This window comes from Hyperoodon ampullatus, assembly GCF_949752795.1.
Source record: "Hyperoodon ampullatus genome assembly, chromosome: X".
NCBI classification, from domain to species: domain Eukaryota; kingdom Metazoa; phylum Chordata; class Mammalia; order Artiodactyla; family Ziphiidae; genus Hyperoodon; species Hyperoodon ampullatus.
This window is the reverse complement of record NC_136913.1, coordinates 14,954,539-14,982,135: the sequence shown is the minus strand read 5'-3', so window position 1 is coordinate 14,982,135 and position 27,597 is coordinate 14,954,539. Positions and strand designations below refer to the sequence as shown.

The following is a 27,597-nucleotide window of genomic DNA, read 5'->3' as shown; positions in this document are numbered from 1 at the left end:
TTTTGCTGTATCCAGAGCTTCCTGCATGTCGACAAGAAAGAAAAACCTAGACGATAAGACTTTGTTTCAAATACTTAGAAAAAGTGCTGTGTACTTTTGAAATTCTGGTCCAACACACTCTCCACTTTACTGGTTTAAGAACATGTTTCTCTTCCCTGACCCTTAATTTCATTACCTTTCAGATTCTATCTGGGTGCTGTCACTCAGCCACTCCTCTGCCAATGAAGTACATCTTGGTCACTGGTGGGGTCATCTCGGGCATCGGTAAAGGGATCATAGCAAGCAGCATTGGGACGATTCTAAAATCATGTGGACTCCGAGTTACTGCCATCAAAATCGACCCCTATATAAACATCGATGCAGGCACTTTTTCACCTTATGAGCACGGTATGAGGGAGGACCACTTCCCCCCTATAAAGCACTGCGTTAAATTGAGGTTCTTTCTTGTATTTTGGGTAATTTCTTTAGGATAGAGTTCCAGAAGTAGAGCTGCTGGGTCATACATTTTGGATCTGTGAGTGTTCTCATGGTTATTGATACATTTTTCTGATTGCTGATGACATTCTAAATTAGTCCACCCTTTTGGAAAACAGTGTGTGAGGATACCATTCTCACTGTACCTTTTGTAGTATGGATTATGTTTTGTTTTATTTTATCATAAAGGTAATATATTTCTCAACATTTCATTAAGAGAAAAACTCAGGCAATATAGAATATATTGACAATATAGAATGACCTGAAGAAAATAAAAATCGTCCATTTCCCACCACTTGGAATAATTATTGTTAATGTTGAAATTTTGGTGTATATACTAATTATTTTTATTTATTTATTTATTATTTTTTTGGCCATGCCGCGTGGCTTGTGGGATCTTAGTTCCCTGACCAGAGATCAAACCTGTGCCCCCTGCAGTGGAAGTGCGGAGTCCTAATCACTGGGCCGCCAGGGAAGTCCCTATACTAATTATCTTTAAAAAGTCACTAGCCCTTACATACTTTCTTCTTAAACTTTTTACATACAAGCAAGAAAGTATATAAATCATAAGTACCAGTAGATGAAATGAACATAATGTGTAATCAGCCTCCAGCTCAAGAAACAGAAACCCCCTTTATGCCCCTTCCAGTCTCTCCCCATCTGAAAAGACCAGGGTAACCATTATCCTGTCTTCTGACATTATAGATCAGTTTTGCTTATTTTTGAACTTTAAATGAACTGAATCTGAGTCATACTATTTTTTTAATTGAAGTATAGTTGATTTACAATGTTTCAGGTGTACAGCAAAGTGATTCAGTTATACATATGTATATTCTTTTTCAGATTCCTTTCCATTATAGGTTATTACAAGATATTGAATATAGTTCCCTATTCTATACGGTAGGTCCTTGTTGTTTATCTATTTTATATATAGTAGTAGGTATCTGTTAATCCTGAATTCCCAATTTATCTCTCCCCTAGTCATATTTTTTTCAATCAAATTTTTTTCTATCTAATTTTAAAACTTAATCTACTGTAGACATTTTAATAGATTCTATACTTCTAAAGGCTGCATAGAATCTATACAATAATAGGAAATCATTTCCAACTTATTGATATTATAAACAACACTGTGAAGGGAAACTTTAAAATTTATTTTTTTAACATAAATGCCTAGGTACAGAATACCTGATTTGGTGGGTAGGTATGTTTTTCAGGTTTTTCAGTTTTCTTTATACCTTTGCTGAATACTATTCTTTTTAAACTTTACTAACCTGAGAGTACACCAAACAACCAAAAAAGGGATAACCAGGGATCGAACCTGTGCCCCCTGCAGTGGAAGCGTGGAGCCCTAACCACTGAACTGGCAGAGATTTCCCGGGTATCTCATTATGTTAATTTAGATTTCTTTGATTTTCATTTTCTCGGTGGAATGGCTTATTCAAGTCTATGGTAGATTGTATATTTGTTTGAAACTATGACCCAGCTTCCTGGGTGGAGTAAATTCCCTGCCCCACAGACTTTGGCCTTTGGCCACGTAGGATGGTTAACTCTTCCTGATTTGTTTGGAACCTCCCTGGTTTTGAAACTGAAAGTCCTGAATCCTGGGAACCCTTTTACTCCTGGGCAAACCAGAGAGGTCAGTCACCTTATTTGGCCATGTGATTTGTTTTGCTCTGTGGGATATTACTGAATATGAAATATGCCTTTTTGAAGCAGAACTTTTCAATGCAATGGCATAATTTGGCTCAGTCTCTGTCGTCTTTCTGCCCTCTGCTGTGAGAGCTGCATGCCCCATATAGGGATTTCTCCTTCAACCCGGGGCCTGGAATAAGAAGGCACAGGGTAGACTCACAACTGACCCACAACCCCTACGTAACATGAGGGAGAAATCAGTAAATGTTTTCTAAGTCGCTGAGATTTTAGGGTTGTTTGGTAGGCAGCAGAATTGACTAATGCCAGGTGTTATGCCAATTTTCCTTTGGATTTTGAAAAATGATTTTCAAGAATACTTTGTGCAGAGTATATTAACCTATACTTACCACATGTATATATTTTTACTCTGTTTGCAATTTGTCTTAATATTACTTCTGCTGATAAGTAATATTACTTCTGCTTAATATTAGTTAATAAGTAAGTAACTGATAAGTAATATTACTTCTGCTTAATATTACTTCTGCTGATAAATTTCATTTTACCATTTGTGTGACTAAGTGTATCAGCTGTTTCCTTTATGATTTCTGCCTTTGACGTCACCTGTAAGCTTTTCTGTCCCAGGAATATTTAAATATTCATCTATATTTTCTTCTGGCACTTTTAGAGCTTCATTTGGTTTTACTTTATTTTTTTTTCTTCCAGTTTTATTGAGATATAGTTGAAATACAGCACTGTATAAGTTTAAGGTGTACAGCATAATAATTCGACTTGCATACATCATGAAATGATTATCACAGTGTTTAGTTGAACATCCATCATCTCATACAGATGCAAAATTAAAGAAGTAGCAAAAAATTGTTTCCCTTGTGATGAAAACTCTTAGGATGTACTCTCTTAACTTTCATGTATAACATAGAGCAGTGTTAATTATATTTATCTTGCTGTACATTACATCCCTAGTACTTACTTATCTTATAACTGGAAGTTTGTACTTTTTGACCACCTTCATCCAATTCCCGTCACCCCACCCCTCTCCTCTGGTAACCACAAATCTGATCTCTTTTTCTATGAGTTTGCTTTTGAAGTATAACTGACTTACAACACTGTGTTCCTGGTGCACAATATAGTGATTTGATGTTTCTGTACATTTTTAAATGATCACCACCATTTGCTTTTACTTTAATGTTGTTAATACATCTGGAATTTAATTTGGTGGGAGATGAGGATGTAACATAATTTTTTCTCTAAATTTTTTTCTGATTAGCCACTATTCCTAATCGCAATTATCGAAGATTGCATTCTTTCTCCACTGACTTGAAATACCACCTTTCAGTATATACTAAATTTCTGTCTTTGTACTCTGGTCTGTTCCAGATCTCTTTGTTTATTCCTGCCTACCATTTTAATAGCTGCAGCTTTTTATTATCAGGACTTTTCTCATTATTCCTTTTCTCCTTTTTTAAACCTCAAAATGTTAGTTGTCTTCAAGATTAACTTCACAGTCCTTTTATCAAAGTATATGAGAAATCACTCTTTAAATTTATGAATTAATTTGGGGAAGAATTAAAACACTGAAAATATTGACTGGCCTATTCAGGAACTGTATAAGTGGCTTTCATTTTATCCATACCTTCTTTTATGTCTCTGAAGTAAAGTTTTAAAGTTTTCTTCATATTGGTCCTACACATTTCTTTGAAATTTATTTCTGTGTATTTTACCTACTTTGATTTGTAATGATATCTTTGGTTTTTTTTAGTCATGTATTAAATTCCTTTATGTAATAGGGACTTTTTGGGGTATTTTGGTTTTGTGTAGTATTTGTTCATGTTGTCTTATTCCATATTTGTATATACTGACATATATAAATATATACACATTTTTTTGAACTTTATTTTATTTATTTTTTAAACACATATATATTTTAATCTTCCTTTACTCACTGTTTTTTTTTTTTTTTTTTTTTTTTGGTACGCGGGCCTCCCACTGCTGTGGCCTCTCCCGTTGCGGAGCACAGGCTCCGGACGCGCAGGCTCAGCAGCCATGGCTCATGGGCCTAGCCGCTCTGCGGCATGTGGGATCTTTCTGGACCGGGGCACGAACCCGTGTCCCCTGCATCGGCAGGCGGACTCTCAACCACTGCGCCACCAGGGAAGCCCACTCACTGTTATTTTTTAAGGGCTTTTATTTTTATTTATTTTTCATGTGTTTTGTTTTGGTAATCACACCTGTTTTTCTTCCAAATTAACTTTAGTTTCACTGTGAAGTTAAAAAAAATCTGTTGGCATTTTTATTATAATTGCATTAAATCAAAAAAAATGTTTTTGAAGACATGATCTACAGCTTTTCTTTTTCTTCTAGGAACATAATAGGAATCTAAAATTTTTAAATTTGGGAATCTAAAATTTCAAGACCTTTGTCGTATACCTGGAGTATTGCCAAACTGGCTTTGGCCTGAATTAACTAGAGAGATTTCAGAGATCTTCCCCTCTTTGGCAGAAGTTAAGATAATCAAAGTACAAAGACTTTTCCATGGATTGGCAATTCCTGATAAACATGAGAAAATAGAATTTGAACTGGAAATGGAATTTGGGAAACATGAAAATATTACAGTTTCATCATTTTGCTCTTTTGTCCTTAAAGTTAGAGATCTTTCTGATCACACTTAGGTACCTTATGAGGGAGACATAAATGAGACTATAAAAGGCTTCTGATTAGGTTCAGAAGCTAGCCAGCCTTCTTTTTATGCTGTGAACATCTAGCTATAGAAGTAAATGATAGAACTTCCTTAATCAGGGAGAGTTTCAGTTCTGACAAGGTGGCTTTAGGACATTGGACTCCCAATCGATGCCCTCAAGTAACGCTGGAGACCCAAATGCTTGCCTAGTAGTCAACACAGTTGCCGGTCGTGTGATTAAGTCTTCATCTATACACATTTTTAAAAAATTAATTAAAAAAATTTTTTTGGCTGTGTTGGGTCTTCATTGCTGCCCACAGGCTTTCTCTAGTTGTGGTGAGCAGGGGCTACTCCTCATTGTGGCGCACGGGCTTCTCACTGCGGTGGCTTCCCTTGTTGCAGAGCTTGGGCTCTAGGCACGTGGGCTTCAGTAGTTGTGGCGTGCGGGCTTCAGTAGTTGTGGTGTGCGGGCTTCAGTAGTTGTGGCGTGTGGGCTTAGTTGCTCTGCGGCATGTGAAATCTTCCCGGACCAGGGCTCGAACCTGTGTCCCCTGCATTGGCAGGTGGATTCTTAACCACTGTGCCACCAGGGAAGTCCCAAGTCTTCATCTGTATCCTTCTTCACGGTGCTGTTGTGCAGGTGGCTTATTGCTCACTTTCTTTTTGGCCTCAGTTTCACCAAGTCGCCCGGTGGGCTAGTGGAGGCCCTGCTTTTCATCTACTGTCTGTTTAATAGTGACTTTATCCAAGACTGGAATCAATGAAAATTTTCTTACGCCAATTTCAGAGTCCGGGATACTGATGCTTTGAAGTCAATTGCTATTTGTTTTAAAAATTGCTGTTTTCAAGTCCCTTTTTTTTTTTTTTTTTTTTTTTTTTGTGGTACGCGGGCCTCTCACTGTTGTGGCCTCTCCCGTTGCGGAGCACAGGCTCCGGACGCGCAGGCTCAGCGGCCATGGCTCACGGACCCAGCCGCTCCGCGGCATGTGGGGTCTTCCTGGACTGGGGCATGAACCCGTGTCCCCTGCATCGGCAGGCGGACTCTCAACCACTGCGCCACCAGGGAGGCCCTTGAAGTCCCTTTTTCATGTGGTATATGATGAGTTTGGAAAAGCTAAATCTTGAGGACAGAATTTCAGTAAGCATTTAAAACTACCGTAATAGAATACCAGAATTTTACCAATGCACTTTCATGGATAGAATCGAATTGCTAAACTTTCCCATCGAAATATAGAAATGGTGATACTCTATGGCTTATAAATAAGTCTTTTACCAGCTCTTTAATACATTGTGCTCATCTTTGAAAAATCTACTGGAAGCAAATTTTTAATTTTTACATTGCCTTTTTATCCCAGGTGAAGTGTTTGTCTTAAACGATGGTGGAGAAGTTGATTTAGACCTTGGAAATTATGAAAGGTTCTTGGATATTAATCTTTATAAAGACAACAACATCACCACCGGGAAGATATATCAACATGTGATCAATAAAGAGAGGCGTGGCGATTACCTGGGGAAAACAGTACAAGGTATTATATTCCACAAACATTAGGGGGCCCTGTGTGCTGAGCACTCACGCCCTGCTCAAAATAGACCTGAAGATGAGGGGGTCCCTGTGCTCGACAAGCTCCAATCCTTTTCAGATCCCTGTTTTCTCCTCCTTTTCTTTCCTTCTTTTTTTTCCCTCCAGTTTTATTGAGCTATAAATGACATACAGCACCGTATAAGTTTAGGGTGTACAGCATAATGATTTGACTTACATACATCATGGAATGATGACCACAATAAGTTTAGTGAACATCCATCATCTTTGATAGATGCAAAATTAAAGAAATAGACAAAAATGTTTCCCTTGTGATGAAAACTCTTAGGATTTACTCTCAACAACTTTCATATATAACATAGAGCAGTGTTAATTATATTTATCATGGTGTGTATTACATCCCTAGTACTTATTTATCTTATGACTGGAAGCTTGTACCTTTTGACTACCTTCATCCAGTCCCCCCTGCCCCATAACCACAAATCTGATCTGTCTTTTTTATGAGTTTGTTTGTTTTTGACGTATAACTGACCTGCAACACGATGTTAGTTCCTGTTACACAACATAGTGGTTTGATGTTTTTATACATTTCAAAATGATCACCACGATGGCACCATACAAACTTTTACTTTTCATTTTCCTCAAAGGTTTCAAGTTCATCCTCCATGTTCCTGATTGTATTTTCATCAGTCTTTTTTTTTTTTTTTAACTAATGTCATTGTTTCCTTTAGTCCATGTTTCTGTCCTCTTTCTCTTTCTGTCTTTAGCTTTTATTTATAAAATCCATGGGAAACCATTTATTCATCACAAATCTGATTGGGGTATAGATTTATTTTGGTTTGTTTTTGTCTGTCCTTTATTTAATATGTTCTTTTTCTACTTTTTTCTTGTATCTTTGCATGGATGATGATTACTCCCCTTTGAAGAAGAACAGTGATGGGGGGACGTGGGGGGGGTGGGGGGATTGAACTGGAGGGCAGCATGATACGACCCTTTTTTCACCAACCCTTTTCATGGGGGGTATGATTCTTATTTTCTTTTGTCCTCGAAGAGAGACCCGCAGGCCACCCTCCCCCCCGCCCCCCCCCCCCCGGCTTGTATTCATAAGTTCCTACGTGGTAGGGTAAAGGTGCTAATTCCCCATCCCCTTTAAATCACCTTCATGTTGGAAAGCAGCTGAGAAGTAGATAAGAAGTTGGACAGATGGAGATCAAAAGATCAGCTATGTTACTGCTGACACTGGACGGTGTGGTTTAGATCTTAGCTACAATTGTACTTTCTAATAGTTTTCCCCCAAGTGTAGGTATTGGGAAGACCCGCGGGAGGGAGAGTTGCTGCCTCATACCTGCCACGTCCCAAACTTGGGGAGAGGACAAGGCCCCAGACCTGGGCCTTGACCCCTGATCCGTGCACTGCCCACGTGGAGGCAGAGCCGGACCTACCCCGCCCTCCCAGAAAGGGGCTGGGCATGCGTGGTGGGTCGTTCCAAACGCACCAATCAGAGACGACTTCCTCCCGCCTCGCGGGAGCAGGCGGGCCAGGGAGCTGCCGGTGCCGAGGGAGCTGCTGGTGCCGGGGGAGCAGGTGACAGACGCTGTCCGCGTCAGCTTCCCAGACGCCAACATTCCTGCTTCGTACATCACATTAGGTTAGTTGGCTGCATCTTTTTGTCTCTTCTGCTGAGATTAGCAGCCTCAGGCCCCTGGTCAGCATGCAGGCCTCGTCTACACCCTCTGAGGGACCCTTCCACACTGGCGAATTGCCCAAGGTCTGCAGGGCTGGGCCACTCTGAGACCTTCTTCCCCTTGGAGTCCAGTATTCAGCACCCTCTCTCTCTCTGGTTCGTCGATTTCAAGAGAAACGGCATAACATTTACCACTTTTTTTTTTTTTTTTTTTGCGGTACGCGGGCCTCTCACTGTTGTGGCCTCTCCCGTTGCGGAGCACAGGCTCCGGACGCGCAGGCTCAGCGGCCATGGCTCACGGGCCCAGCCGCTCCGCGGCATGTGGGATCTTCCCAGACCGGGGCACGAACCCGTGTCCTCTGCATCGGCAGGCGGACCCTCAACCACCACGCCACCAGGGAAGCCCCAAACGGCATAACATTTAAATGACTAGACCTATGTTGCGTCTATAGTATTAATTTCAGTGAGATGGATAATAATGTGAGGACTGTAGCTTGTCTAATTTGCCAGGTGGCTTTCAGGTTATTTGGGAGGTCTAAAGACACTAATACATTCATTTCTCATGACCATGACCGTGAAATAAGCTTTTGTGCTAATTATTACTTCTTTCTACAGTTGTCCCTCACATTACTGATGCTGTCCAGGAGTGGGTTATGAATCAAGCCATGGTGCCTGTGGATGGTCATAAGGAAGAGCCCCAAATATGTGTTATTGAGGCAAGCATGGAACTTTTCTTTATAATTTATATCCTTATGGGTTTTTAAGCAGCTGATCTTCATTCATTCAACAGATATATGTAGATGGCCTCATGTGTGCTGGACACCGGCCTAGGAGGTGGGATTACAGCAGGGAGCGACATAGATGGTCCCTGCTTTTGTGGTCACAAGTTAGTGGGCAAGATTGGCTTAAAGTGTGTGATTACTCCTGGGGTGGGCGTGCAGCAGTCTGCAAGTGAGGACTGATCAGTCACAGAATGCATTCTACTGAGTGCTGTTTGCAAAGTGCTTTGGAACTAGAGAGAGACTAGAATGAGAATAACATCCATGTACTCCTTATCTAAAGGTCAGTTGACCTAATTGCAAGGCAGGACAGCAGAATAATGAACATGTTGGTTCCTAGAGGCAGACTCCCCAAAAGCTCACATTTCTGCCCTCACCCCCAAGTGGTGTATGGCTTAGTGGTTAAGAGTCTGGAGCCAGACTGCTTGGGTTCATAGCCCAGCTGGTTCACTTACCAGCTGGGTGACCTTGGACAAGTTTGCTTAACTACTCTGTGCCTCAATTTATTCATCTACCAAGTGGGGATAATGTTTTGAGGATTAAATAAGCCAATACGTTTAGTGCTTAGATTGTGTCGGATCTATACTAAGTGCTCGAAAATTATTAACCATTGTTAAGATGCTTGTATGACTTGGCAAGTTACTTCTCAAAGTGTCAATGTACTCATCTATAACAATATGATAGTGTAATATTGTAATCACAACAAGGTAATAATAACAGGGTTGTTGCAAGAATTAAATATAATAATGTAAAAAGCACTTGGCTGTGTCTGGCATTTAGGAGGTGCTCAATAAACATGTTAGCTGCTATTATTGTCATCGTTATCAGTGTTTGTGAATAGATATTATGCTACCCACAAGATCCATTTTGTTAATAGTAGAGCTGATAATCTTAACGTAAATGTGCTGTACTATCATATATTAATTACATATTTTACTACTATAATGGTGTGGTTGATAAACTTAATGTAAATGTATAAGTGTGCTATATAAAATTTTCTCTCCTTTTGTATTTCTTCCTTCACAATTTACGAGGAAAGAGAGGATGCTTCCTTTATAATTTTTAAAAATCAGAGTATAACATAAACACAGAAAAGTGCACATATCACAGATGTATAGCTTGATGAAGTTTTATAAACTGACCATGTCTGCATAACTAGGCTTGCTTCCTTTAAAAACATTTAATATCTAATACAGTGAATAGTTTGCAAACAAATCGAGGCAATGATAAAGACAAATAGTGTGAGAAGAGAGAAAGGCAGGTGAAAGTGTCAGGAGAATAACATCTGATATGAGAACAAAGATGTAAACTGGGGCATAGCTTGACTCTACGGTGAAGGAGACTTGCACGGTCACTCTCTTTATTGATTTTCAGTTTTTAGGACCCATCTCCAGGATGAATCAGAGAAACCTTAAAAGCAGGAATGTGTCATCAACTTTGAAAAGAGGGATCGTGAGGTGGAGGGGGTGGAGGAGTGCTGGACGGGAAGGAGGGAGGGCAGAACCTCATTGTACACTGCGAGGGTCTACAGGTACTGTTAGTATTTGGCTGAAAAAGAAGCAAAAGTATCTCAGGTTAGGAAAGTAACCAGTAGAATTAACAATTGAGATTGGTATCTGGGGATGGGGGTACCAGAGAGCTGCATCCTCATCTGTCACAGCAGGAAGTACACCTACGTTCATTAGAGGGTGTCTGAAATAGCTAAGTTGAGGAAGAGCTGAGATGGATGAGCTTTGGTTTAGAGATATGGAGGTAACTACCAGAAGAAATCCCAACAAAGAAGTTAAAGCACTTGCCGGGCTTCCCTGGTGGTGCAGTGGTTAAGAATCCGCCTGCCAGTGCAGGGGACATGGGTTCGAGCCCTGGTCCGGGAAGATCCCACATGCCGCGGAGCAACTAAGCCATTAAAATTGGGGGCAGCCAACTTTTTCTGTAAAGGGCCAGATAGTAAATATGTTTGGTTTTGCAGGTCAGAGAGTCTCTGTCACAGCTACTCCACTCTGCCATTGCAGTGCCCAAGCAGCCTTAGGTGACGTGTGGGTGGGCATGGCCGTGTGCCAGTATAGCTTCATGTGTGAAAATAGACAGCAGGCCATCTTAGCCACCCCACGCTTAGACGATTGCCATAATCCCTGCAAAAGATGGTGTTGGCTTGGGCGTCTAGAGTGGTAGTGGTGGAAATAGCAGTGGAGAGATTTGCAAGAATGTTTTGGAGGTACAGCTCACTGGACAGGGTTGGGTGAGGAAAAGGTGGGAATGGAGGATGATTTACAGACCTCTAGCTTGAACCAGTTAGTGGTAGGAGATGCTGTTGCTGAGATGAGGGAGAAGCCCCCAGACAAACAGGCCCAGGGCTGTGGGGACCAGGAGTTCAGTTTGGGCCATGGTAAGTTTGAATACTTACTGATCCATTCAAGATGTCACGGACAAGTTGGCTTCAAAGCCCAGCAGCGCTGGGAGGAGAGGTCAGGGCTGCAAGTAGATTTTGGACCCAGTCGAGTAGCTGAAGCCAGGGAAGGTGGTGAATCCTGGGCCTGGGCCCACCATGATCTCTTCTTCCTCAGCATCCAGATCATTCCACGTAGTGCTCAAGTTTTACTCTTGCTTTATTGTTCTTTAGCTCTGCCTTATTCTCCTCGCTAAATTCCGAGCTCCTCAGGAGCAGGTTGTCTTAAGTTCTTCCCAGCAGCTCATTTAAAGTGTTGAGCCTGTAGTAGATGCTCAAATACTAAAGAATTAATTTAAAAATCTGGATGATAATCTTTAAGTATTTAACTATGGTGAGGACGAATGCGTTAAGGTGAATTTTATCCTTGTCTAAAGTAAAATGCTTAAGTAACTTTATTGGAAGTACAATGTAAATTAAGTTAACATTTGTCAAAGGATTACACTGTCAGGAATATTCTCGGGGTTTTTGGTACTACTTCTTTCAGAGAGCCAGCATGTTTTATTACAAGTGATTTAATTCTGGTAGTACCACCATTACAAGGAGACTGTTCAGCTGCATACAGGTGTGTGTGTGTATGTGTGTTTGTTTGTGTGTGTGTGTTCATGAAGAGAGAGAGAGAGAGAGAAAGAGAGAGAGAGAGAGAGAGAGAGGGAGAATGCTAACTGTTTCACACCAGGCAGAACCAGATGGCTCTCCCTTTTCTCATACTGTCACTGGATTTGAATTCTCCCTTCCAACGGGACCACTGGTAGAAACTAACTGATCTCACTCCTCTGTGGTGTATATTCTGGATCTTTTTATCTGCTTAGGAATTCCCTTCTCTTTTCTTAAAGTGCTCTTTTTTTTTTCTTTAAACAAACCCTTTTTAAAAAAAATTGATTTATTTATTTATTTTTGGCTGCATTGGGTCTTCATTGCTGCACGCGGGCTTTTCCCTAGTTGTGGCGAGCGGGACTACTCTTCATTGCGATGCGTGGGCTTCTCATTGCGGTGACTTCTCTTGTTGCGGAGCACGGGCTCTAGGCACACGGGCTTCAGTGGTTGTGACTCGCGGGCTCTAGAACGCAGGCTCAGTAGTTGTGGCACACGGGCTTAGTTGCTCCGCAGCATGTGGGATCTTCCCAGAGCAGGGCTCGAACCTGTGTCCCCTGCCTTGGCAGGCAGGTTCTTAAGCACTGTGCCACCAGGGAAGTCCCGCTCCTTTTCTTTAAAAAAAATTTTTTTTCAGTCTTGATGAGGTGAAGGGTTGACAGCCTATTAGTGATCCCCATTTTCGGGGGACTTCAGTTCTCACGCTTAGTGTATTAAGAATTGTTCTGTTAGTCTGTGTACCACAGAAGCTATTTGATCTCTTGTGTCTTTTTTTTCCATTCCCAGCTGGGTGGCACCATTGGAGACATTGAAGGAATGCCATTTGTGGAAGCGTTCAGACAATTCCAGTTTAAAGCAAAAAGAGAGAATTTCTGTAATATCCATGTTAGCCTTGTCCCACAGGTGAGCTTTCCAGATAAGTGTGTAGTCAGCAACTCCTGTAGGTCTTCCTATGATACTCTGTTTATTCCACTTTCTTTTTGTTTTGGCCGCATTGTGTGGCACGTGGGATCTTAGTTCCCTGACCAGGGATTGAACCTGCGCCCCCTGCAGTGGAAGTGCAGAGTCAACCACTGGACTGCCAGGGAAGCCCCCTATTGAAAATTTTAAACCAGGAAGCCATTCATTATCCAGAAGAGCTAGATGTCCAGTGTACTGACAGTGACCCATTTCTTTTCAGCCCAGTGCTACTGGAGAACAGAAAACCAAACCCACACAAAACAGTGTCCGTGCGCTGAGGGGGTTAGGCCTGTCTCCCGATCTGGTGAGTTAAAGAGAGTGGGTAAGTTTCTTGGAATAGGACCTCCGTTTCTTCAATTATAACATCATCTAAGTCCTTCCTACCTCTCAAATGGTTTCTATGACTGAGCTTTTTGTATCTGGGAGCTGGGGAAGGCTTATTCCCTCATCCTCAAGCGTCGCTTCACACATTTCTAAATTGGCCATCTCTTCTTCTCCAGGTCCTCATTTGATTGGCCACACTGGCATCTGGGCAAGTGCAATGTCCTGTCATTTGTGTGGTCCCTGGGTCCCTTAGAGGGAGGTGGGACCTGGGAGATTTTCCTATGAGCCTGCTAGGTCGGGCTATCCCTGCTCTTATTTATAGCAGTAATCCAGTTATTGCCAGTAGTCTAGATCAGAGGCTGGCAAGTAAGGGCCTGCAGACCTGCCTCCTGTAAAGGAAGTTTTTCTACAGCACACTACCACTCATTGTCCACATTTGTCTCTGGCTGCCTTTGCTCATGGTGGTACCATGAGGAGTCACGGCAGCAGCTGCATGACCTGCAAAGCCTAAAGCTTTTACCATCTGGCCCTTTAGAGAAAAGTTTGCCAACCCTTGGTCTGGCTCTATTCTTGTAGTTTTAAAGAAGTAACTTTTGTGAGCCTCGAGTCTGTTCGCTAGAAATGCCTTGCCATTTCCTACCGGTGGATTTGTGTTGAGTTTGGTTACACTTGCTTGTATTAGTGCTCAGACCAATTTCTAGTAGCCCAGTGGAACGCCCAGGATGGAGAAATGCCCACTCGGTCAAGTCTCCTGGAGCAAAATTAACGTAGCATCCTCCTGAAAATCAGTGGCGGTGTGAACAGCCCAGTTCCTGTCTGCTAACCCGTGCGTAATTGACTTTGACAGATTGTCTGCCGAAGTTCAACGCCCATCGAAATGGCTGTGAAGGAAAAGATTTCTATGTTTTGTCACGTGAACCCTGAACAGGTTAGTGCTGCTCTTTAGATTTGAATGCCTTGAAGGCACTTCTGCTGATGCCAGCATTTTACACCTCTTAAATTATCGTATTACTTTTTGCAACATTTATAAAAGATTTGGGGGACTCATATGCAACTACGGCTCCCTTGCCCTTAAGTGAACAGTCTTGAGACTCCTGAAATAGATTGTGTGTTTCACTCCTTAAATTTTAATTGTAGGTACAAAACCAAGTGGGTTGTTTTTTTAACTCGCAGTCCAACCTCTAGAGAGAACCATTTGACGCCTGCTTATCGTCTCTTTATCTTGTCTTTCCAGGACACTTATGGCTTTTACTTTGATTTCTCTTTTGTACTTGTTACAGCTTAACTCACCCCAAACCACACATTACGGTGACATTCACACTATCACTTCTGATTACATCGGTGGCCTCAGTTCAGTTCATTGCTACAAAAACCACTGTGACGTGGGTTCAGGTCCTCTGTTCTGCAGGACTTTCCACCTGGGTATCCAAGAGCCGGCTTTTCTTTTCTCTTTCATCTTTTTCTCTTTCATCTGCTTATCTCTGTCTCTTGTTTGCAATAAGGCTCAGGCACAAGGGATTGGAGTTTAAAAAGTGATATGACGGGTGCTCAGGAAAAGGGCGAGGTTTGGCAGAAACCTTTTGTTTTCTTCAGATTAGCTCGGGGTTCTCTGAAGCCTAAAAACCACCTAATCAGATTTCTGAGTCTCAGGAGGCAGGCTGATGTAATTCACTGCCTGATGCTTCAGGGTCAGTGCACAAGTCTGAACTCCTTTGAAAAATGTGATGGCAGGTTTAAAGCACTCTCCTATATCTGTGTGTCATCAAGCCATTTTGGTTTTATTCCGTTGTTTTTTGTAAATAGTACTTGGTGTGGGTATCACACACACATTTAACCTGGTTTCCGAAATAGAAGGATACAGCTTTTAGAGTTGGGTTGCTGAGAGCTCTGAGAACAGATGATACAGTCCAAACTTTCAACCGTATGGAGTTTCCTTTTTTTTTGGCCATGCCACATGGCTTGCGGGATCTTAGTTCCCCGACCAGGGATTGAACCTGGGCCACAGCAGTGAAAGTGCCAAGTCCTAACCCCTGCACTGCCAGGGAATTCTTGAGTTTATTTTCTTTATAACTATAGATTCTGAAGAATGTTCTGTCTCATCAGTCCACAGGCTAGTCTATTAGCCATTTTTTAGCACACTGCTTTTTTTTAAAAAAAATTTTATTGGAGTATAGTTGATTTACAATGTTGTGTTAGTTTCTGCTGTACAGCAAAGTGAATCGGCTCTACATATACGTATATCTATCTACTCTTTTTTAGATTCTTTTCCCATATAGGTCATGACAGAGTATGGAGTAGAGTGCCCTGTGCTATACAGTAGGTTCTTATTAATTATCTATATTTTATATACAGTAGTGTGTATATGTCAATCCCAATCTCCCAATATCCCTCCCACTACTCCCCCACCCCCAGTAACCGTAAGTTTGTTTTCGACATCTGTCAGCACATTGCTTTTTCTCATATGAGTTAATTCTCCCATTTCTTAGTTCCTGGTGAACTTACATTTAGAGCTCTTCTCACCTGGATTGCTGAGGAGGGAATGGAAAGTCACAGGCGTCTCTGTGATGTTCTCTGTTACCATGATATTTGAAAAAATGTCTCTGGCTTGGAGGATAAATGAGTAAATAGCTCCACACCTCATGCCTTCCACTTGTGGGAGTTGTGGCTGTCCAGAGATTTATCAATAATTTTAATTAATAATTGGGATGGAGCCTCATATCAGTGACATCTTGGCACTTTGAATTGTATCACGGAATGCATGGGTGAGACACAATAGTCTTAAGTATCAAGTTGTCCATGTCCAAACAGCTTAGGAACCCTTGGTTGGATAGCTATGGATTGGGAAAGACTGAACACATAGAGTTGGCAGAACATTTCTTGGCATTTATTTAGGATGTGGCAGATCCTTAAATGCCTGCCAGTAGCCCTTTGCATGTACCTGAGAGGGTGGTGAAAGCTCCTTAGGGTGTGAAAAACAACCACACCACCTGGCATTTAAAAGAGCCTTTCTCCCCTCACAAGTGTAATTAATTTGACTGTGTTAATGTGTGCTTCTAAATTTACCCAAGTGAAGGGAGCACAGACAAAAGCAACTACGGAGGCAGCAGCAACAACAAATGAGTGAACAAACAAACTTCATACCCACACTTAGAAGACAAGGTGTATGTATTCATTGCTACTGCCTTAACCTAGGCTTAGAAGATGGTGCCTTGGGCCATGTGTCTTGGATACTGACATATAAAGCATTCATGTTCCAATACCAAGTCTCTGACACCCCCTGGGGTTCCTGCAGTTCAGCTCAGACACTAACTACCTGGAGTGAGCATCAGACTCCGCAGGTCTTTATAAGACTGCCCTGCACTTCAGACACTCGCCGCAGGTTTCTATTGTCCCAAGCCACCCACGCTTCTGCCGGGCTGACTACAAAGTTGAAGCTTCCCATAACCACCTCCGGTTTGATAATTCTCTAGAATGACTCACAACTCCGGAAAGTGCTATACTTATGATAACTGTTTAATTGTAAAGGGTGCAGGTGAACAGCCAGATGAAGAGACACAAAGGGCAAGGTCTAGGAGAGTCCCAGGCACAAGAACTTTTATCCCTGTGGAGTCAGGGTGCACCACCTTCCCAGTACACTGTAAATTCACCAGCGAGGATGCTCCCCTGAGTCCTGATGTTCAGCATTTTGATTGGGGTTTCATTGCGTAGGCATGATGGAGTAAATCATTGGTCACCTGATTGAACTCAGTCTCTAGCCCCTGTCCCCTCCGTGGAGGTCAGGTGGCTGAAAGTTCCAGCCTTCTAATGACCTGCTTGGTTTTTCTGGTGACCAACTCCCATCCTGAAGTCATCTAGGGGCCACCCTGAGTCACCTCATGAACTTAACAAAGTTACCCCTATAACTCAGGAAATTTTGAATGTTTTTGAAGCCCTGTGCCAGGAACTAGGAACAAAGAATGTGTATATAGGGAAAAATATATATATATTCTACCATAGCATCCATGGTTCCAGATGTAGAATAATGACTTCAAAGTGTTTTGTAATTAGATCCAACTAACCTTGTGTAAATCTGACTCCTGTTTAGGTTGCTGTGTTCTTGGTTTTCTTCTGTCAGTAAAAATAAACTGCCATCTCTCTTGAGTTTTGGTTCATTCTTACGTTCATTTTGTGGCATACTTGAGTTGTTCCATTAAATATGGTGTTTTATCATCATTGATCAGGTTATATGTATCCACGATGTTTCTTCTACCTACCGAGTACCTGTGCTTTTGGAGGAACAAGGCATCGTTAAATATTTCAAAGCGAGATTGGATCTGCCTATTGGGGATTCTGCAAGTAATTTGCTTTTCAAGTGGAAAAATATGGCTGACAGGTACTGTGAAAGGAATTACTAATGTAATTTTTCATAATTCTTGGGTTTGGGGGTAGCACTGAGGTGTACCTTAAAAGGTAACTATGTAGCATTCCACTTTCCACATGGGTATGTTTGGTTCTGGAAACATCTAAAGCTCTAGCATATTGTTAGGGTGTTTTGCTGTACTCTGAAGATTTCTGGGGCCTTTGATTTTGCTCTACTAAAGCAAAGTGAATTGAAGGCATTTGGATTCCAGAATTTTAAAAAACTTTTGGAAGCATTTATTTATTAGTTTATTATTTAGTTTCTGAATATTTTAAACTGTTTAAAATGCTACAGGCTTTGTTTTGTTTTGCTTGTTTTTAAGATTTGGCTAACATTTCTTAAAGAAAATCCTTCTGAATGGGAAGTTTTGGCTATGGCATTGTTGTTCTATCTTGCAGTTATTAACTATCAGTATCGGCATTAAAAACCCCTGATAGGTTTTAGCTTTAAGACAGTCATATTGATTTCAGCAAGGTTTGTCTAATTTGATGTCGTATACAGATTAAATCCCCATCACCTGTTTTCTTTTACTAAATGTTGATGAGGCGTGACTCCATAAAGTCCTGGCTGCTTGACTTCTCCTGCAGCTGAAGTAGAGGCAATAGGCGCAGTAGTTACAAGTGAAGGCTCTGGTGTTGCTAAGGAGTAGATCTTAAAAGTTCTCATCACACAAAAAAAATTGTAACTATGTGCGGTGATAGATGCTAACTAGAATATTGTGGTCATCATTTCGTAATATATAAATATATTGAATCATTAGGTTATACATCTGGAACTAATGTAATGTTGTATGTCAGTTATATCTCAATGAAAAAACGTAAGCTCTGGTGTCGGGCACCATAGATTCAGACCCCAGCTCCTCCTTTCACTAGCTGTTTTTGAGTTTGGGTAGATTACTTAACCTCTCTGGGCTTATTCTCCCATCCATATATAACTGGGGGGATACTAGTACCACGTTGTGGCACTTATGAGAGAAAATACACCAGGCCTTAACATCACATCAGGCACTATTGGTTACTGATGTCGGTAACAATAATTTAAATGATTTGATGATGACAAAAGCACTGACCTTTGGTAGATGACTAGTAGATTGAAAGTTCTTTTGCCCTTTCACTTTAAAATTTTAAAAGCGTTTAGAAACTTTAATATTTTAACTCTTCGTGTTGGAAATAGTTCTAAATTTTACTCTATGCCTCTGTGCTTTTTAAAGCCAGTGTTTGGTTTCTGTATTAGTTTCCTGTGTCTGCTGTAATAAGTCACTACAAAATGGGTGGCTTAAACCAATAGAAATTTGTTCTGTCACAGTTGTGGAGGTTAGAAGTCCTAAATCAAGGTGTCAGCAGGGTTGGTTCCTTCTGGAACTCTGAGGGAGAATCTGTTCCATGCATTTCTCCTGGCTTCTGGGGGTTAGCTTCCTTGGTGTTCCTTGGCTTGTGGGCACATCACTCCAATCTCTGCCTCTCTTGTCGCGTGTCCTTCTCCTTTGTGTCTTCTTCCTTTCTCTTTTATAAGGATGCTTGTCTTTGCAGTTAGGGTCCATTCTAATTCAGGATGATCTCAACTGGAGATCCTTAACTTAATTGCATCTGCAAAGACCCTGTTTTCCAGATATGGGCACATTCATAGGTTCTGGGGGACATATGTTTTTTGGGGCCACCATTCAGTTCAGGCTTCAAGCAAAGGGGATATTGAGCATCAGTCCCTCTGCATCATGTTGGCTGTGATGTTAGTTCATTAGTCATGGCAGTGTGAAGTGTCCATTCTTTAGGCCCTGTCCCCTCAGTACAGCCTGTAGAGAGATACAAGGAGGCACACAGAGGTCAAAGGGACAGCGTTGATCGTGGAGGTCCAGTGCTGCCCAGAGGCCAGGGGTCCCTGGTTGAGCTGGGTGGAAGAACTTGCCTGGGTCCTGAGGTGGGGACAACCCTGCCTCCCCGGGAACCTTCCTGCTGGGGGATGGGCCTACAAAGCCGACCAGCTGACTGCAGAGTCAGCTGCTGTGTCACACCCAGCTGATGGCTGAATGGAGAGCACGAGGGGAGGGAGGTGCTTGGCTGGTCTGGGCAGTGCTCCATGAGCCCAGCCTGCAGGGCCAAGAGGGGAAGAGAGCACAGGGGCGTGGGCTCGGCATACCTCCCTGGACGGCGGCTGGACTGACCCAGTGGCCTCCCCTGTCCCCCACTCCCCCCAACCCTGCCCCGGGAAGACCAGCAACGAGTGAGTGGAAGGAGAGTGGCTGAAAGGAGGGACTGGCCATGCTGACTGCAGCCCTGCGTCCCTCCCCGGAGGGACAGGATGCGTCCCCCACCCCACATCGTCTTGGAATCTTGGCTGGATACCAACTTGCTTTGTTACCTGAGTCCTTTCCCTAGAGCTGGGGCGAAGCACAGGCAGGCAGGCAGGCAGTCTCCACAGAGACATAAAATTAACTGGTAAGTTAGAGGTTTAGCATCTTTCTCTCACGTTCTTCAGTCACCTTCCTAGAAAGTCACCTCTGCTGTCAATTTTAACTTCTTAGCCCCTTGTGCCTTTTTCTCCTCCCAGCCTGTTTCCATCAGGCTTCTCTGTCACTCTTTGCAGATGTTGTTATGAAGGAGGAATATTCCTCATCCTGGTAACATTTTCGTTCTAAGGTGTTTGGGGAACAGTTTGCTTCAAAGCCCTAAAAGATCTTCAGCCCCAAGTGACATTCCCGCATACTTAGTACCAGACCAGGCATTTTTCATGTTCCTTGAACAGATCTCCTGACGAAAGCAACGGTAAAGATTATGTCTCTAATGGTAAAATGTGATTGAGTGTCTCATGTAGAATGGAATTTTCTCATAAAAATGATCTAAGTGGCTTATAGTATTTTAAATAGTTCTCTCAGCACCATTCTTCAGGAATGCCATAAATAACCTGGCTTTTGTGGGCCAGCTGGGAATGTAACTATTTTTAATGTAGACACTTTGAATGCATTTTCTTATATGGTATCACCTTACAAAGGTAATATTGGAGTGTCTCCTATTGACACTGAGAATGCATTTTCTTATACAGTGTCACCTTATAAATGAATTTCAGGACAGTTCATGTTTATTAGATGGGGAGAGCTTTTTTTTGAATTTATTTATTATTAATTTTTGGTTGCATTGGGTCTTCGTTTCTGTACACAGGCTTTCTCTAGTTGCGGTGAGCGGGAGCTACTCTTCGTTGCGGTGCACAGGCTTCTCATTGCAGTGGCTTCTCTTGTTGCCGAGCACGGGCTTTAGGCACGCAGGCTTCAGTAGTTGTGGCACGTGGGCTCGGTAGTTGTGGCTCGTGGGCTCTAGAGCACAGGCTCAGTTGTAACACACGGGCTTAGTTGCTCCGCGGCATGTGGGATCTTCCCGGACCAGGGCTCGAACCCGTGTCCCCTGCATTGGCAGGCGGATTCTTAACCACTGCCACCAGGGAGGCCTGGGGAGAGCTTTTTTATTTTTAATGCATTTAACTTTTTCTCTGATATACTCTCCTCAGATTTATATCTTTGCCTGCTTATGTAAGCCAATGTTGGGCTTTCTCATGATTTTCAAATCTCTTGGGGTACAGATTGTTATTCTTTGGGGGTGGGGTGGGGAATTTGAGTCAAGTACACCAAGTTCAAGGCACATCTGTTCCTCAGGTTTTAAAAAGTGCCTTGGGATAAGAACAGTGGCTGTCATTATGCTTGTGATGTGATGTTACATGCATATAACCTTTAAGCTTGTTTTCCTTCCCAGGTATGAAAGGTTACAGAAAACGTGTTCCATAGCCCTGGTTGGCAAATACACCAAGCTCAGGGACTGCTATGCCTCCGTGTTCAAAGCCCTGGAACACTCAGCATTGGCCATCAACCACAAGTTGAATCTGATGGTGAGCCCCCACCTGGTCTTCTGCCTATTTCAGGCATTCATCATGAAATCTTGTGTTGCAGAGAGGCAGGTTGCGTTCAGGGATCCCCGAGTCCACCTCCAGGGTTAATGATTCACCAGGGGGACGCAGAGGACTCAGCATACAGCTGTACTCACGGTTGTGACTTAGTTTAGTGATAGGACGCAGAGCCAAGTCAGCAAAGGCAAAGGCACGTGGGATGAAGTCTGGGGGAAACCAGGTGTAAGCTTCCAACAGCCCTCCTCCAGTGGAGTCACGGAGGACGTGCTTAAATCCCCCAGCAGCGAGCTGTAACAACACAGGTGACGTGCTGTCACCAGGGAAGCTCATTAGAGACTCAGCGCCCAGGGTTTTTACTGGGGGCTGGTCACACAGATGCCCTCTGCCTCCTGAGTGTCAAAATTTCAGACTCCCAGGAGGAAAGCAGGTGTTCAGCTTAAATCATGTTGTTTCTCCAAACACTGTAGGCACACTGAGCCACTCTTACTGGTTCTTGGGAATGGTGGGAACCCTCCCCAAATCCACGTTTCCAGATGCCAGACAAGGGCCAACCTTGTAAGCAGGCATTTCCAAGGATTTCAGTCTGTTAACTTTTTTTCTGCATACAGGTTTAAGGCACACTTTTTGAAATTAGGCTTTGCACATTCAGGGACATATATACTTCATGCTCATGTAACTATTTTGTGTTTGTCTAATGAGAAAATAATAGAACTTTTTTTCCTCTTTAGCGTGGGAATTGAACCCAGATTTTTAAAATGCCGTATTTATATATATTTCCCTTTCTAACTTGGAGGACTGATATCTGGCAAACAGTGACTGTTTGTTTTTTAAACAGTATTATGGGATAGCAGAGGTGGAGTTATATATAGCTCGAATATATTCTTTGTTAGATACAGAAGTAGTATATGCTCACTGTAGAAAATTTAAGCAAAGCATAATGTAAAATGCAGAAAGTGGAAGATTCTTCCACCGTGAAATCCCACTTCTCTTGATGTACCTGTCGTTCCCAGTTTGATGCATATCTTTCTAGAGTTTTCTCCCCCTATATAAATGTTTATATTTAATGCTATTCTCTCTGCGTATATCACAGTTTAGGGAGGCCTTATTATCTTGATTTAAATGGTAAAACCTTAATATAATGAGCCAAAAGATACACTTATGTGTTCAAGAAACTTAGTAACTTCCAGCTTAGGACCTATCCAGTTTTCTCTCACCTCTTTGTAGCTTCCTTCTCTAATCACTTTTTATTTTTGACTTTCCAAGGAATAGTTCCCTGCCTGTTCTTCCTCTTCCTTCCTAGTCCGCCAGTCCCTCATAGAAAAAAGAAAACAATAGAAAATCTGCTATAATACTAATTTTATAAAGTAAAATTTTGTATCTTAAGATATATTCAGATAGTAATTTTTACAACAGAAATTCTAAAATAATATAGACATATAGGGACTGTTATGTACATAGGAATTGTTGTACACATTTTTCACGTAATAGAATTCATTGATGGTGGCTTCTACTAAGTACTGTTTGAATCATGGACTTGTGCTGTGTTTATCTCGCCTGGCTTTTGCAGTAATTTCCTGACTGGTTTTCAGTTTTCCCTCCCTTTCCTTCACTGAGCCAGAGTGATTTTTCTAAAATCGCTCTCTGTTCCTTCAGATTTTTCAGTGGCTTCAGCTATAAACTTCTCTCACCGGATGGAGCTTCTTTTGAAGTCCCCAGAGTGGTCACCACTTTCTGGTTTTTGTCTGTTTTTTGTCTTTCTGATTTTTGAAGCTGTTCCTTCACAGCCCTCCCCCACCCCCCGCACCCCTTCCCACTTGCCCCCCAACTGCACACACGCGCTCGGCTTGCGTCCACTCATCCTCAAGGGCTTAGCTTCTTGGACATCCCCTTCCCAGAGGGCTTCCCTGAAGGCACTCTTGCCCTTCTTCTCTCCGGTCCACATACGTGTCAGCTGCGGCTCCTGGTTCCTTCCGCAGTGTTCTCTTCTTTGCCCATCATAGCCATTACCTCCCTGTAATGTGGATGCCTGTTTATTTGGTTTCATAACCTGCCTGAAAGATTGTAAGAGCCACAAGACAGAGATGGTGCTTTTCTATGCTAAGTGACCAGTACAGTGTTTGCATAATAAGTAGTCATCAAATAATTGTGTCAGTATTAGATGGCTCTAGTATTTTCCAGTTTTTATTTTTCTGAAATGTTCCTTTAACTTGTTGCATGTTTTTAGTACATAGACTCCATTGATCTGGAGCAGACTACCGAAACTGAGGACCCTGTGAAATTCCACGAAGCTTGGCAGAAACTCTGCAAAGCTGAGTAAGTACCACGCCAGTTAGGAGAACGCCATTGTGATTTTTTCCATGATTCGATTTACCCCAGTTACTAATTTTTGTGCATTTTGAAGTGTAGTTTGGAGTACTTGTGGTGATTCTGGATGGTTGTGCTGCATTCATGCTGCATTTACTTTGAAACGTGCCATGTCAATGTTAGTGGCACGTGCAGTGGAGATGGTTTTATTCTGGGGAGGATGACGATACCGTATTGGCGGGAGAGTGAGCTGATGCTACTGAAAGATGCAGAGATGGACCTTACATATACAAAGTTAAAGTGCAAGAATGACAATCCTCCCTCCTCTCTTGGTTTTATTTTCTTTTCCACATCCTTTGATTCTAGGTTTTATTTTGTAAGTAATCAATAAAACTTTTGGGGGTGGCATTGTGTTGTCAGGGTAGCATGGCCCTTGGGTTTTTCTCTTGAACTCTTGTGTGTTTTTTTTTTTAATTAATTAATTTATTTATTTTTGGCTGTGTTGGGTCTTTGTTGCTGCGCGTGGGCTTTCTCTAGGTATGGTGAGCGGGGGCTACTCTTTGTTGTCGTGCGCGGGCTTCTCATTGCGGTGGCTTCTCTTGTTGCGGAGCACGGGCTCTAGGCACATGGGCTTCAGTAGTTGTGGCGCATGGGCTTAGTTGCTCTACGGCATATGGGATCTTCCCAGACCAGGGATCGAACCCTTGTCCCCTGCATTGGCAGGCGGATTCTTAACCACTGCGCCACGAGGAAAGCCCCAGACATCTTAACATTTGTATAAAAGTACTTTTAAAAGAACCTTAACCTATTTTTATTCAGATAATTCTTTCAGTGGCATTTTTAATTGAATTGAGCTTCTCAGTCACCATGCTCACGTGCTGCAAAGACCTATCAGAAAATATATATCAAGGTCAGTTGTGAGAAGTTGTTGCAACTTCTTTATAACATTGGGAGGATTTCAAGAAGAAAGTCCAGGATGTGAAATCATGTAATCAGTTCTGAAAATAGACTCCAAGCGTATTCTCTAGCAGCTGTGCCAAGTGTCGGATTTGGGATCAATAAGCATGAATGGCTGAAAACAAGAGTTTTACAAATAAAAATAATGTCAAATTTCCCCTCCTCTTGTGTTGCTTGCAGTGGTGTTCTTGTGCCAGGAGGCTTCGGAATCAGAGGAACGTTGGGAAAACTGCAGGCGATTTCTTGGGCACGGTCAAGGAAGATTCCTTTTCTGGGTAAAACTGATGTTTATGAATCCTAACTATGAGTTTTTTAGATTTTTGACACCTAGTAGGGTAACACGTAATAGAGTTTGTTAATGTGAAAAGTGTGACCTTGAATTTGAATATTCAGGTGCCAAATAGTTTGCTACAGGGTCTGGAAACTATATTCTGCGAGCCTTACCTGGCTTGCAGCGCTTTGTAAATAAAGTTTTATTGGAACACAGCCACACCAGTTGGTTTACCTATTGTCTGTGGCTGTTTTTGCGATGCAGTGGCAGAGTTTGAGACCCTACAGCCTGCAAGGCCTAAAATCTCTACTCTCTGGCCCTTGACCAAAAACATTTGCCAACCCAGGAGAACTTACCACTTTTCTGGTTGTGTAGCAAGAGGCTGTTCATACCTGCCCTTCTCCGATTCCACCTTTCACCACTTCGAGCAAACATCTCAACAGAATGCCACAGTGTTATTTCTCATCAGAAAAAAAAGCTTACATTGAAATTTATATGCTCCTTCTAGAAAAGATAGTACAGAAAGACCATCCAACGTTACAGGGACAGCTCTGTTAAGATTTAGTAGAGCTGGGTCTTTTCAATGCGTTTGTCCAAATTGCAAAGCATGGCTTCTGGAGCAATGAAACCAGATGAAATGGAACACTGATGGGATAAAGGCAGCCCTGCAGCTGGGGATTCAGGCGGAAGAGGGAGTGGGGAGAGGCCATGTTTCATGCTGTGCTTGCATGGGCTGGTGGGTTTATGAACCGAGTGGACCAGCTTTGGTGCTCTTTACTTAATATCAGCAGACTTCATTTTCCCCCTTGCCTGTTCTTTGATTAGCTTCCTAGATGCTCTCCACTTGGGATCCATTTTCAAAAGAGAAGCCAGGAGTAGTTACCTTGATACCTTGCTTTGTTTTATCCATCTAAGCTCATCTGGGCCACTGTTTTCTTTTGAAGTAATCTTGTTTAGTTTCTGTCTAAACGTGGTTAGCGTTCTTCAGATAATTTTCACTGCATAGAACAGTTTGCAGCTCTTTAAATTTCTCCTTAACACACTGTCTCTTTATGTCCTAGCCTCATGGAACTTTCTAAAGTGCCCCCAAAGCACTCAGCTGTTTCACGCTTATTGACTTTTGTTCTGGCGTGCCCGGTATATTGATTGCTCTCTCCTTTGAGCCCCTGTGTACCTTGAACATCTATAAAAGCATCTGGAATGCTCCTTGGCATTTGTTTATTGGAGAGAATCGGTGGGCCGCAGTGAATGTGGAGATCGGCGAGGGGCACATCCCTGTGGCAACAGCCCTGGGCCTACGCAGGTCCCCTTTTCTCCTGACTGAGCTCTCTGTTCAGTTCCATTTGGCCTCTCTGTTGCGCTCCAGCCTGCGGTGGAGGTACCAGTTTCCCCAGCTGCTGCTGTTTCCCTGCAGTGAGGTTTAGGGCTCTTCTGGGCTCAGCAGCTGGGCACAGACCTCCCACTCCCCTGCCCACCTGTAGGTGCTCCTTGGATCCCAGCCTGCTGGCCAGCTGGGGGCTGCCCGCAAGCAGAGCCTGCATTTAAGGCAGTGAATCTACCTTGAGAAGAGGGGGTGTGAAGTCCCAGCCCACAGAGACTCCCTCTTGAATTGAGGTGTTGTTAGACATTCTCTGAAGGAGTCGGGCGCTTTGGGGCAGCCCTCCAGCCCACAAGTGTGCCTCAATCTAGAGACACATTGGCAGGGAGGCAGATTTGCCTTTTGGACCTTGCCTTCTCCTTTCCTGGCCTTTTCTGAACTCGCATTTATTCTTCCTCAAGTTTGGGTTGTCCAACCCCTTCCCTGCCCCTGCCACACATGTTCTGAGGGCAGAGGCTACAGCAGCAAACTTTCTTTTTTGGAGCCTACATTCTAGATGGAGGAGATAGACAGCAAATAAATGAACAGAAAATACGAAGCAGTACAAAATAACATTCATTTGCTTTATATATGTGCTTTTAAAAATAGGAGTTTGCCTTGGGATGCAACTGGCAGTGATAGAATTTGCGAGAAACTGCCTTAACTTGAAAGGTAAGTCTGAGATTTTATAATAACCTCTTAGTAAAAAGCATTCTTATTACTTGAAGTATTTTTCAGCAGTATTGGTGAGTTACTGAATTCATTTCTTTATCTTCAGATGCTGATTCCACAGAATTTGAGCCAAATGCCCATGTTCCCGTGGTAAGTGGCTTAACTTTCATTGTTTTGTTTCTGGCTCTGGCATAAACTCATGAGGGGTTATTATTACTATTTTTTTTCATTCTGACATCAGGACATTTTAATTATGTATGATTTTTCTTATTCTTATTACTCTTATTGTTATTAGTTTATATCAAACCACTTTGTTCTCAATTGTCCATCTTGTCAGTTGTGCCTTGAAGGAAGACACAGTCCTAGATTGGTTTCTCTTTGCAGTAGTTTTCAAGCTGAATGTTTAGGAAAGGGTTGAGTTGACTGTGACGACAGTTGATCACAGCTGCTGTAAACACGCAGGCTGTCCTGTCTCTAGACCCATCCCCGTCTGTTCTTCTGCTGCTCCTCATCTTTCACTGATTCCTTTTCCTGTAAAACATTCAGTCCAAGATTTTGGCTGGGAGCGAAGGCCATTGTGCTCTGTCACCTGCTGCTCTGCTAACCTATCCCATGGCA

At 42.5% G+C, this 27,597-nt stretch overlaps 1 protein-coding gene across 1 annotated transcript in view; it reads left to right on the top strand.

Annotated features, from left to right (window-relative positions):
* The first annotated feature begins 206 nt into the window (after positions 1 to 206).
* Positions 207 to 27,597, top strand: part of CTPS2 (CTP synthase 2) — a 99,189-nt gene continuing 71,798 nt past the window's right edge. Inside the window, exons 1-12 of the mRNA XM_079727118.1 lie at positions 207 to 387; positions 6,160 to 6,330; positions 8,644 to 8,744; positions 12,634 to 12,750; positions 13,028 to 13,111; positions 13,979 to 14,059; positions 17,352 to 17,503; positions 21,268 to 21,400; positions 23,643 to 23,731; positions 24,860 to 24,954; positions 26,917 to 26,979; positions 27,086 to 27,129. Coding sequence (XP_079583244.1) covers positions 222 to 387; positions 6,160 to 6,330; positions 8,644 to 8,744; positions 12,634 to 12,750; positions 13,028 to 13,111; positions 13,979 to 14,059; positions 17,352 to 17,503; positions 21,268 to 21,400; positions 23,643 to 23,731; positions 24,860 to 24,954; positions 26,917 to 26,979; positions 27,086 to 27,129 — 1,296 coding nt within the window. The 5' untranslated portion in view covers positions 207 to 221. The remainder of the gene's footprint in view (positions 388 to 6,159; positions 6,331 to 8,643; positions 8,745 to 12,633; positions 12,751 to 13,027; positions 13,112 to 13,978; positions 14,060 to 17,351; positions 17,504 to 21,267; positions 21,401 to 23,642; positions 23,732 to 24,859; positions 24,955 to 26,916; positions 26,980 to 27,085; positions 27,130 to 27,597) is intronic.